Source organism: Lycorma delicatula, chromosome 1 (assembly GCF_047948215.1).
Source record: "Lycorma delicatula isolate Av1 chromosome 1, ASM4794821v1, whole genome shotgun sequence".
Classification (NCBI taxonomy): Eukaryota; Metazoa; Arthropoda; class Insecta; order Hemiptera; family Fulgoridae; genus Lycorma; species Lycorma delicatula.
The window spans coordinates 287,218,973-287,231,487 of record NC_134455.1 but is presented as its reverse complement, the minus strand read 5'-3'; the positions used below and the strand labels follow the sequence as shown (position 1 = coordinate 287,231,487).

The window sequence follows — 12,515 nt, the reverse complement described above, 5'->3', positions numbered from 1 at the left end:
TGAATCACACACATTCATGTCCTTATCATCTGTCGACATTGTCCAACATCGACCGCTCCGTATGCTCGCCGAGTTTACTCTCTCATCTTAATTGGTCTGTTTGTGATGACTTTCACGGCTTTGATCACAGGTCAATTATTATTGTTTTTGATGTCGACCGCGAGGTGAGAAAAAGCCACGGAGATGAATTGTTGAAAAGGCGGGTTGGAACGATTACCATAAAGCCTTTCCATCACAGTATGACAGTGGCGCGGGCTTTGTTGATCAACATTCCTTTTTTACGTTCATGATACATGAAGATGCTAATCGATATATCCCACAAACATCGGGAAATCGTACACGTCCTTCCGTTCCGTGGTGGAATGATGACTGCCGAAACGCTATTAACAAACGATGACAGGCACTGCGTAAATTTAACCGCAAGCCTACAGAAGAACATCTAAATTTGTACCTTAAGGTTAGAGCGGCATGTCGTCGGGTATTCTTAGACGCTAGGAGGAAATTATGGAGGAAATACGTGGACACCATCTCACGAACTACTCCCACGTAGACGTGGAAAAAAATCCGTGCAATTTGTGGATTATCAAAACAATCTATTCTCGGGCTTATTCATGAAGGAAAACTCCTTTCATCATCTTCTGCAGTGGCAACTAACTTAGCAAATTCTTTCCGCTCCGCGTCTCTCATTTCATCATATAGTAACGAATTTCAGAGGTACAAGACACAGATGGAAGTATTATCGTTGAACGTTGGAGAATCGATCGGTGAATTAAATGCTCCATTCGCATTCAAGACGAGTTTTCACGCGCACTTAAAAACTCACGTGACACGTCCCCTAGACCTGACAACATTCATCTCGGTATGCTTTCACACCTTTCTCATTCGGCGTTACAACACCTATTGAACGTTTGTGATAATTTACTCTCTGCACAAGTCTTCTCACCCGTCTGGTCAGACGCCGTTGTCGTACCAGTACTTAAACCTGGACAAAACAAGCCCCCTCAAGCTACCGCCCTATTTCCTTAACAAGCATCTAATGCAAAGTAATGGTGAAGCTGGTGAATCGCAGATTTACGTGGTACTCGGAAACATGGCCTTTTACCTCCAGAACAGTGTGGTTTCCGACAAGGACGATTCTCCACTGACCACTTAGTGTCATTGAAAACAGCTATTACAAACGCTTTCCTACTACGCCTGCGCCTCATCGCTATCTTCTTTGATTTCAGAAAGGCGTCCGTCAGAGCCTGGCGACTTGGTATCCTAAACGCCCTCAAAGAATGGGGAGTCAAGGACAATATGCTTGCTTTAATTATTGGTTTCTTGAATGGCTGAACTCTCCGTGTTCGTGCTGGAGATTCTCTCTCGGGTAGCGTCAACTTAGAGAATGGAGTACCTCAAGGAAGTGTATTAAGTACCACGTTATTTTCTTTAGCAATCAACAGTATTACTAAATGTGTACAGACGTCTGTTTCGTGTTCTTTATTTGTTGATGATTTTGTTATATATATTGCATCCCGTTCGACAGCCACAGCGGAGAGACTACTACAAAACACTGTATCTTGCCTCGAAGCTAGGTCTAAGGTTACCGGCTTTACATTTACATTTTCACCCGAGAAAACTAAATGTGTAGTCTTTTGCCGCTTGCGAGACCACTTTATTCCGCAAGTCTTTCTCGGCGGAGAACTAATTGCTATCTCTTCTGATGCCAGATTTTTAGGTTTATTTTTTGTTAACCGACTTATGTGAGTCAAACACATCAATTAATTAAAAACAGGATGTTCCAAATTTTTCGATATGCTGCGAGTCGGTGGGTAATATCTTAACGCAAAGAACGTGGCATAGGGAGGATATGTCACGGACCACAGAAAGCGGATTTTAGAGGAGTGTATAGCCGAGTTGGGTTTTGTGGTGCTCTATAATGAGAGAGCGCCTACCCTGGTGAGGGTAAATAATGCTCGTTTGTGAATGTCACGTTTGTCTCGCCGAGGTTGGTAGATATGGAGTGTGCTCACTAAATAGGAGTCGTCGAGCGACCATTTTTTGTTTAGTTTGAGATTGGTGACGGTGGGTCTTATAGCGTGGCGGCTGACAACAGGAGATTATGTTCGAAAGAGGGCCTAGCTAGGCTTAAGACGTTGGTGAAAGAGCGCCTTGTTCATTTGGAAAACGTCTCCCCCAGCTACCTGACGAAGGTGGTATCAAAGGCAATTAGAAGAGTCGCTGGACCATAGAAGCCCTCAAAGAAAGAATGTATATTGGTGGACTACTCAGGTGGCGGAGGCGAGGAAGTGCTGTATTAGGCCCAGGAAACAGCTTCAGCGAGCCAGGAGAAGGGGATATCGTGAGGACATCCTCTCATGTAGAAAGGAGCTGGCCGAAAAAAGGAGCGCTTACAGGAGTGAAATACTAGACAGTAAGAAGAGGAAGTGGAAAGAGCTCCTAGGCAGGTTGGAGAACGATATATGGGGTGACGAGGTTGTGGCTGCAACGGTGAAAGTTGCTGTGGACGAAGTGCTGGCGGCCTTCAACCAAATACTTCTGGATGGTTGTTTGCCACTAGAATGGAAGGAGGCCAGTGTGGTTCTACTGATGAGAGGTGGAGGAGAGGTAGGAGAGCCAGTCGGATACCGACCTCTTTGCCTGTTGAGTTGCCTAAGAAAACTCTTCAAAAAGCTGTTGGCGGAGCGTCTCCGAGATGAAGTAGAACGGAAGGAGGATTTAGTGAATGTCAATATGGATTCAGGCGAGGGCGGACAACGGAGGATGCCATAGCTAGGGTGATGAGGATTGTTGATGAGGCCGCAGCGGGTTCTTAGAGGACAGGTGCATCCCGGTGGTGGTCTACCACCACCGGGATGCATGTTGGTTGTCAAGAATGCATTCAACTCACTGCCATTCGTGTGCATAATGGATAAGTTGATTCGGAGAGATATCAGCCCATATCTTGTGGGAGTCCTTCAGGACTATTTTATTGGCAGGAGGATAGTTGGTCATGCAAAGAGTAAGGATGTTACGACCAGTATGGAGCGCGATGTCCCGCAGCGTTCGGTAATTGAACTGACCCTGTGGAACCTAGCACATGATAGCGTCCTCAGGTTGCGGTATTCTGAGGGAGTTTCTGTTACCGGTTTTGCCGATGACATCTCCATGGTATTAGTTGCCATAGCAGAAGAGGAGATAGTCAGGAAAGATCAACGGGCCATTTTGTTGTTCGATAGACGGTTGGCGGGTCACGGTCTTAGCCTCGCGGAGAAAACGAAGCTGCTGGTGATGACCACTCCCCCCGTCAGGCTACTTGTAAACGGGGTCATTTTTGAGCCGGTCACTAGAACCAAATACCTGGGGGTTTGTCTTGACAGCCGGAGAGCCTTTCAAAATCATGTGAGGGAGGCAGTCGACAAGTCAAGTAGAACAGTATCGGCTGTCTAAAAGCTGATGAGCAAGGTTGGCGGGTCGAGCTCATCAAATAGGAAGATGCTGGCGGCGGTGGCTTGGTCCGTTGCCTTGTATGCCGTGCCAGTGTGGAAGAGGGCGTTGTGCACAAAAGTGGCCGTTTGGAGGCCTCGGGACTGCAGCTTCGATTGGCAATCGGCGTTGCTAGGGCTTACCGAACTATAGAGGCAGTTCTGGTTATTGTCTCGCTCCCCCCTATAGAGCTCTTGGCGGTAGAACGGGTGCGAAGAAGAGAAGGGATGACAAAGAGCATAGACAGGAAGGAGACGATAGAGCGCTGGCAGGAGAGATGGACTGGATCAGAGGTAGCTCTCTGGATGAAGAAGTTAATAACAGGTCTTGGCTAAGACGTGAGCACGGAAAACTCAAGTTTGAGTTAACCCAATTTTTATCGGGGCATGGCAGCTTTAATAACTATCTACGTGGCAGAAGGAGACCGGTCGTCTGAAAGCTGCCAGTATTGTGGAAAGCGGGATATCGCGGAACATACTGTTTTCCAGTGCTCAAGGTGAAAGGAAGACAGAGTGGTGATGCAAACGCGATTGGGAGAGGTTACCGCAGATAATATAGTGAAGGTAATGCTTCATGGTGAGCGGAACTAGTCAATAGTCAGTAAGGTAATAGGGAACATCATCCGAAAGAAGACCCTGGAAGAAGTGGAAGATAGATGAGAGATGTTAGCGTTAGGGCAGGGAGGACAGCCCTATTCAGGAAGGGTTGGATGCTCAGGCGTCCCACCTTCAATGATTGAACGGGGACTCCTGGGGTCCTTAGCTGGGGAAAAGAAAGTCCGAGACCCGGTCTGGGGCCCCGATAGGGGATTCCGGATTAGAGCAGGCGCTTATTAAAAGAGCGAGACCCAATGAGTGGGAGGTGCTATCAAGAACGACATAGCCGGGTCTGGCATGGCCTCCCAGGGGAATAGAGGCAATTGGCACCCTCAAGGCCGTGTTATACGGGACCATGGATCGGGCCTTGAGAAAAAGTGAGGAAAAAAGGTCAGGGTGGACGAATCCTCCACAGGTCGCTACACCGTTTTTTTCTATTAGATAACAGTTTTATTATGTAGAGTTCTGCTTTATAAATGGTTTAAAAGTCGGCAAAATTGCACGTTGGTATGGTATAATAATAAATCATTATTGTTATTATTATGTTGAAGTTTTATACTTCATCTGATTAATATGTAAATTAATAATACTTAAATAAAAACTAAAGAAAATGAATTAAAAAAATAAAGAGTTTAGCAAAATTTTCTACTCAATAAGTGGGTTTGAATCCCGGTCAGGCATGGCATTTTTCACACACGCTACAAAACATTCATCTCATCCTCTGAGGAATGAATTGTTTGAATACGGACCGGAGGTAAAAAAAAAAAAAAAAAGGTCGCTACACCGTAGTATATTTCCTATAGTGTCTGGTTCAGTTGCGATTAGATGGGTTTTCCCCGATCGGTATGTCACACAGTTTCTCTCCGGGCATGGTACCTTTCGGGCGAGTTTGGCTAGGTTTCGTTTGGTGGAGTCAATGCCCGGATTATGGGACTGATGATACAGTAGACCATGTTCTCTATGTCTGTCCCCGAATGAGATTGAAAGTTTACGAGCTGTTAGGGAACTTGAGAGAATTCATTCCTTTCTGGATCTCCATATTAACTGGATGATCCGCGTTGGTTTTATTCGCGCCCTTGCGGTGTGTAGATTTGCAGAGGCAGTTTAATCGAGGTATTCGATCGTGATAGGATCGCGGGTGGCTAGGGTTCCGGCCTAGGCATTGGATTGGTTGGAGGTAGGCGCATTGACATAGTGCCACGGTTATATTGGTATCGCTTGTGATTCGATTTGGGGTTTCCCTTGGTGGGGATGGCTGCGCTGCCGGATATGGTAGCCTGTGCAACCGAGGGCGTCGCTTCGTCCCGCTGGTGGCGGTTCCTGATTGTGACTTGGTAATGCCGCGCGGGACTCCATGATGGATCAGAGTGAGGGTACGGGATTTGTCCCCGGCTCCTGCGCAAACCGGAATGAGGTTACGTTCCCCTTGTTAGGTGACTCAATTTGGTTTGTTTATTGTGTGTAGGTCTGAATTTCTATGTTGCGTAAAACATTATTTTGATTGGTATGAGTGTAACACTGATTTGACTTACAACTCGTTCGTTTTCTGAGGCATCACAGTCACGAACGGTGTTCTCAAATTTATACTAGGCGCGGGGTCAGCGCTTCCACGGTCCCGGCTAGTTAGTTGAGGGAACATGTAAGGTTGCACGGGAAGATGTCCGTTTGAAGCCTACGAGAATGAAAAATTTGATTTGTATTTTACTGATGTAAATGTCTGTCGAGGCATGTAATGACATAGATTATTAAAATTATAATAACTTTTGTCGGTTCTAAAATATACATGCAATTTATTAACATTTTCAAGACTTATGAATTTGTTTTACATAAATAAAAAAAAGTCAATAATCCTATTTTTAGTAAATAGTAATGTTTTTATTTAATTTGCCACTATTGAATAAAGGTCAGGTTAGTCAGATTTTATAAAAACACTGTAGTACGATACAAAACAAAATAATCATCTTTTACCTTCCTATTTCACTGCCGACAACTCTAGTATTTGATCCAGTTTGAAAATAGTTTATGTCACCATTTCCCCAATCTACCAAGAATACGTCTGCATCTATCACCTGCAACAATGGATATCTTTGCTGTATATTTTACTTTATTTCTATAAAGGAAGTAAGGAAGAGATATTTTTATGCTAAGAACAATGCAGCCCCAATCCTTACTATATTTTACTCAATAAGTATATCTTATTAAACAATTTCAAAAATAAAAAATAAAATGTCTACAATGTACAAAATTTGGGATTAGAACAGTCCAAGACAATAAGACTGGAAAACTTAGTAAGGAATTATTATTGGAAACAACTATTCCTACTGAAATTTTAATATCTTCATAAAGTTATGGCTAAATAAAGTTAAATGTTATGTTAAGACTTCATAAAGTTATGATATTGCCACGTGTTTGCGGTTCGACCAGGATATTAAGGGACTAACAAACTAAAAATTTCTTATATACAATTTATTCCTCTAAAAACATAGAAAATAAAATAAATAAATAATAATAATGACAATAAATACGAGTAGATATATTAAATAGTAATTCAAATAAAAAGACAAGATTAATTTAATTATAGTTAAATTATAAATACCACTATATAGTCCAATTTACTAAAAACGTTAAAATGATTGATAAAAACTAATATTGCATTAACAACAAGATAACAATAGAGCAGTATAAAGTTCATGCAATTCACTTTCTCCGAATATTATTACTTTTATTTTTTATAATAGAACTAACGCACACTTTATGAATGAATAGAATACTGTCACTTTCACTGCTGTTTACCAGTAATTTACCTAACAACTTCTTGTATTCACCCACTGTCCACATTGGAATATTTGCTACGTAACTTCATTCATTGTTTCCTCACCCTTACTGATATCACTGTTATCATAGATGCGCCGAACACGGCCTCGCAGTACTACTGACACTCTCCGCTAGTCGCTGGCAGTATTTATATACCCTGCCAGCAGAACCAGTACCCGATTTGTCTCTAATTGTTGAAGCGTAATAATTCTCATTGTCCGCGCCTTTACATTATTCTATAAGTTCTTACTCTGGTCGAACAAGAGCTTTTAGAAGTGCCATTGTCTGTATTACAAACAACAAATTGTCAAACGAACCCGTTATTCTAAGAAAAGGATCATTTTAGTTCCTTCTAAATTCTTCTTTTCATTATTATTTTCTCTTTCTTCTTAATTGGAACAAATTGTTGCCCTGGTCCATTATACTGGTCCTTTTACAATATTTATAGAGTTTAAGTGTATATAGTTAAAACTTTATAATTTCTGGCAGACATTTAAAAACATCTGCTACATGCAAACTAAGAATATTAATGTTGATATGTGGAATTTATTGTCACTATAAGATCACTTTTTGAACAAGTTGTGCAATAGACAGTTTGTTGGGAAACCCCTTCACTAAAATGATATCCTTTAAATATAGTGCAGGCTGTTCTTACAAAGAAAAAATGTCATTTTGACAAAAAAAGACAAGAAACTTCATGTTAATAGAAAATTCTAATTGCCTATCTCCGAATTTACAAGGTGCGACTGCAATGCAAAAGAAATAAAAACGAGTGCATCGGTGCGTGAAGACTCGACGGAAACGAAGCTTCTTACGCAGTATTATATGAATTATTATTGGTGAAAAATAACGCAAAAGCAATATACACAAATTATATGTTTTATTTTTATTAATAAGAAATTTGAACTAACAATGAAATACATTGTATTCAACAAAAACATCGTGCAATACAAAGAATGTATCGGTTATTAATAATAATAACAAATATGAATGTGATCAAACACCGTTCGCCAAAGAGTAACAGTATCAAACTTTGAAGACGATACTTGAATGAATTTGTTATCAGCTAGCGCGTGACGCTCGTTTTTTCTCAGTTGACTCCTCATCCCGAAGCCTGCGTTAAGAAGCTTCACTTCACAAACAGAATTCATTTGCTTAAAGTAATAATACAGAATGATTTCAAATGAAATATTCACTTTCGGTAGCTTATACAAATTAAACTTGTGTATGTGAATACAGTTTACAGGGAATAGTTTTACAGGGAATCTTTTTATGTTTGTGTTAGTATATCTGCTCTTCTTATTGATTCTTCTTGATTGATGTGTCATGTTACCAGTCTGGAAAGATGACCGCTACTGCAGTAGAGAAAGCTTTTTGTGTATTCGAATTAGCCAAAACAAGCTCGGTTACTATCGTGGCGACGATTCAGAACAAAATATGGTAAAACACTAACAAAAAGAAAATCAATCCATGATTGGAATAAACAGTTTAAAAACAAAGGTGCCGGTGTAAAAAGAAAAGGACTGGAAGAACTCTTGCTTTAGAAGAACAAATTGATCGTGTTCGTCATGTGTTTCAACGTAGCCCAAGCAAATAAACTACATCACCAAGTTTATATAATAATGTTTTATTATAAGTTTCAAAAAATGTCTACTACATTATCATTCTAAATGAAAATCTGTTGAAACTGAACACTTGTTATTAAGTTTTGTAATTCAGATAGTATAATGGGTTGAAGAAAATACATAGAACTTCAACTTACTACTTTATCAAGTGATTCTAATATGTGTGATACTCTTGAAATAAATTTCATAATGAAAAATGCCATTTAGTTACATATTTTATGAACATGTCAATGAGAGAGAGAGTTGTATTAAAAACACATGAAATGACAAAACTACATTGTCTTTCTATTGTAACAGTTGCATATATACTGATTGCCCTGAAATACTTTTCAGGTGTTTGGAATTGATTTAAACCAGTAAATACATTTTTTGCTTAAATATTTGTTTAAGTCATTGGATTTTAAGAAATGTTTCCTATAGTGATTTTTTATGGTTACAAATAAATATAACTGATCAGATCAAAGTTGACATTTACCTCTTTATTCTGATTACAACTGGATAGTTACTCAAGATCTAATTTTTCCTATTAAGTTATCATTTAATAAATTAGTTCTCAGTAGTATTTTGTAAAAAATCAAGAAAAGGCCTATTTCATAGGCCAGTCAATTTTCTGTTTTTCCCATTTTCATTTCAATAATAAAATTTGATACTGAAAAATTGAATAAAACTGTAAACAGAACTACCCTTTTTGACAAAACTTGACTTTATATGATTGTAAAATCCCCTAAAAATTTCAAAAACCTATATACCTATTTACTAGCTGTTTCTTACTCATAATCCCCCTTAAATCTGAGTGATTTCAGACCATCAGTTTTCTGATTATTGGTTATTTTCGATGTAATTTCTCTTCTAAATTTTATAATTTCTCCCTTTTAATTTTTCTTTTAAATTTTAAATTTGTGTAATATTCTTTTAGATTAATAATATTTTATTCTATTAGTAAAAATGTTTATTTTCTTGAATAAAAATATTATTTTTATTTTCGTGACATTAAAGTGTCTATAATTAATATCAATAAAATAAAAGTGTCTATAAAATCTACCATTATTAAAAAGGCAATATTTTAAATAGGAATGTTATTAAATCCTCCATTTCTACATTAAATTTTACAAGAAAATGTGACTTACTGCAAATAATCTTTTAAGCAGCAATTTACAAAGTACTATTTAAGACTAATGACATCTTTAAACTGTCATTTTAAATTGATTCTATAAAAACAGCAGGTAAATTATATAATTCATAGATGAAAATTATATCTGTTTGGTGTTATGAATGAACAGTTGCAGATAATCTGACTTGAGATACAAATCAGTATAAAAAATAGCATTGTCAATATCAAAAATAAGAAACATCCTATGCCAGGTGCTTAGGATAAGTGAAAAGTAATTACATTTTTCAATGGATTGAATATACTCAATTACATCAAGAACCAATTTATAAAGATATACTTTACCTTAGATAATATTATATCTTTTAGTTCATGCATCCATGACAAGTTTCCAGATCCCAGATATCCATGAATAATAAAAAATGTGCGATTATTAGAGTTAAACTCAGAGTCATTCACTGATATGGTTAGGTTTTCATACACAATTTCACCATCACTGCTACTATTTCTGCATATAAAATTAAAAAAATTAATTATATCAAATAAACTATGATTAGGGTTCACATACACACTCACATGTGTGTACACATGTAGTAGGAGGGATTAACAGGCTTATTCATTAAGCACCTCAGTTACAGATTGGCCTTTTGTGGAGTCTACAGGTAGGAAAGACTACCTGGGCAAACCCATAGGCAAAGCTGGCCCAATCAAACCGTACAAATACTAATGACATAGTGCCTTTAAAGATCCTCATGTCCTTAGCATAAATTCAGTGATCATTTAGCCAAAATCCACTCAACACCACATAAAAGCTTGGGATCAAGACTAGAGCAAAAAAATTAATACAAAAAAGGGAAAGTCTATTCAAAATTTTGTACCCATAAATGCTGAAAGTACTACACCATGTCTATATCTTTACTCATCTGTTGCAACTGGAGGGCTAGATGTAAAAGAGATGGAAATCAGAGAGAGGTAAAGAGTAGAAAGAGGTAGACCTTACACAGAGCTAGGACTAAGCAATGGGGAGAATAAGGCTATGGAGATGTGGAAAATTTTTTCACTAGAAATTCTCAAATTGAAAGCACAGTGCAAGTTAAGACCTTATCGTGGTGCAGCACTCAACTGTTTGCAAATCTCTTAGGACTTGGTAGACTTGTTTTTGAAGTGGTATTTAAGACATATTTATATAATACATCATTACTGTCTGGTCTGAAAGAGACACAAATCCTTTATATCCTTTGCTCACTAAGCCATAGCTCTTGAAAAACACACATTTTCATTTTGTATCTGCTGATTTGTGCTTTCCTTGTGTGAGGAGTATTATTCGTATGCTATTCATCACTTTGTAGTTTTACACTTATTTCAGTACCATAATCGAACACCCATAATTCTTCACATCGTAATTTCTTTTCCCATTATTTCTATTTTGAACCTTTTAAGTCCATGCTGACAAATTTCTTACGGTTCACTTTTTGCTCTTCAGACAAGTGTTTGTATATTAGTTTTGCACTAATTTTTTGCATGTGCAAATGACCTGTTAAAATTTTTATCCAAGTCCTTTTATCAGCAATTATCCTGATGCAACATCCATGGTCTTTCACCATCACACTTTGTACTACTTCCATATCTTGATCATCAATTTAAGAGATTGGCTAAAAAAAAAATTTTTGTTTTCAACATTTTCTCAACTCTCATTGAAAGTGCTGTGTCCTTAAAAGCCATGCTTCTTAACCCTCCCATTGCTAAGCTTTTCGACACTTTTATTTCACCAAGCAGGGTATTTTTACTACCCCAGTACAATTTCGTGATTTAGTGTAATATTTGTTTTTAGATTCTGTTATTTTCATTGAATAGCTTTATTTAGTATTGAAATACAGTTTTTCAAATAATTAAAAGTATTTAAACTAAACATAAATGCAAAGTACAATAAATTTTATATTATTCACAAGAGAAATTCAATATTGGACACCTGTAAAATTAAAAATGTATACATTTTGGCTATCATTGCATTAAACTAGTACTTGGCCTCAAAATAACCAATAACATTTTTGAAGTGTTCATTCGGGTACATTTCTGCACAACATGCATTTAACAATAACAGTTTCTTCTCTGTGTATATTATAAACAGGTTTCTTGCACATTACACAACAGAATCTTGTTTCATGATCTTCATTCCTCTTGCAATCTTGATATCACTGTGGTGTTGGTAACTTGGAACTCTAGGGTTGGATCATTGCTATAGGACTTTCAATACCACATGCTTTCAGTGCATCTTGTACATCCGTATGAAGACCGTTGATATTTCTAGCACTTTCCTCCATGTTTGCTGAGTCCAAATTCCAACTCAGTCATGAAGAGTTTCCGTTGGTTCTGATTATTCTTCTGCCACTCAGGAAATCTTTGTGTGTACAGAATACAAACATTCAGTGCTGCAATATCTACCATTTCCATGAAAAATCTTACTGGCCACAGCCTGGTTCCTCTAACACAGCTGTATTCTCTTGTCATTCTGTCTCCATTATCTACAGCAGCACCTTTAATTTTGTTGTAATAGAGTTTTATTTCAGCTTTGTTTTCACTTTCTTCACTACTCACTTGCTTCTTACGGTGCTAAATAGTGCGTAAGATTACCAACTTGCCCCTTTTTGAAACATAGGAAACTAGATTCAAGTCATTTGTGAAACCAGACATTGAAGAATGAACTTCTTTCTCTCTGTCAGGCAAAAATTACTTTAGAATTTCTTTCTGACTGGAACGCAGGGTACCAACCAGTGTCAACAATGGAAAAATAATGAAGATAGATGAGAGAAATATTTCATAAAACCTTAATTTTTACAAATAAGAAGATAGGACATTTCATACCAAGCAGGGTAATCTCACAACCCCACCAATATATCCCATCAATAA

At 37.9% G+C, this 12,515-nt stretch overlaps 1 protein-coding gene across 1 annotated transcript in view; it reads right to left on the bottom strand.

Annotated features, from left to right (window-relative positions):
- The window catches only part of LOC142332529 (pancreatic triacylglycerol lipase-like), a 56,944-nt gene that overhangs the window by 25,908 nt on the left and 18,521 nt on the right, over window positions 1–12,515 (bottom strand). Inside the window, exons 4-5 of the mRNA XM_075378979.1 lie at window positions 9,954–10,116; window positions 6,030–6,130 (exon numbers count right to left, since the gene is read on the bottom strand). Of these exons, the coding sequence (XP_075235094.1) occupies window positions 6,030–6,130; window positions 9,954–10,116 (264 nt within the window). The remainder of the gene's footprint in view (window positions 1–6,029; window positions 6,131–9,953; window positions 10,117–12,515) is intronic.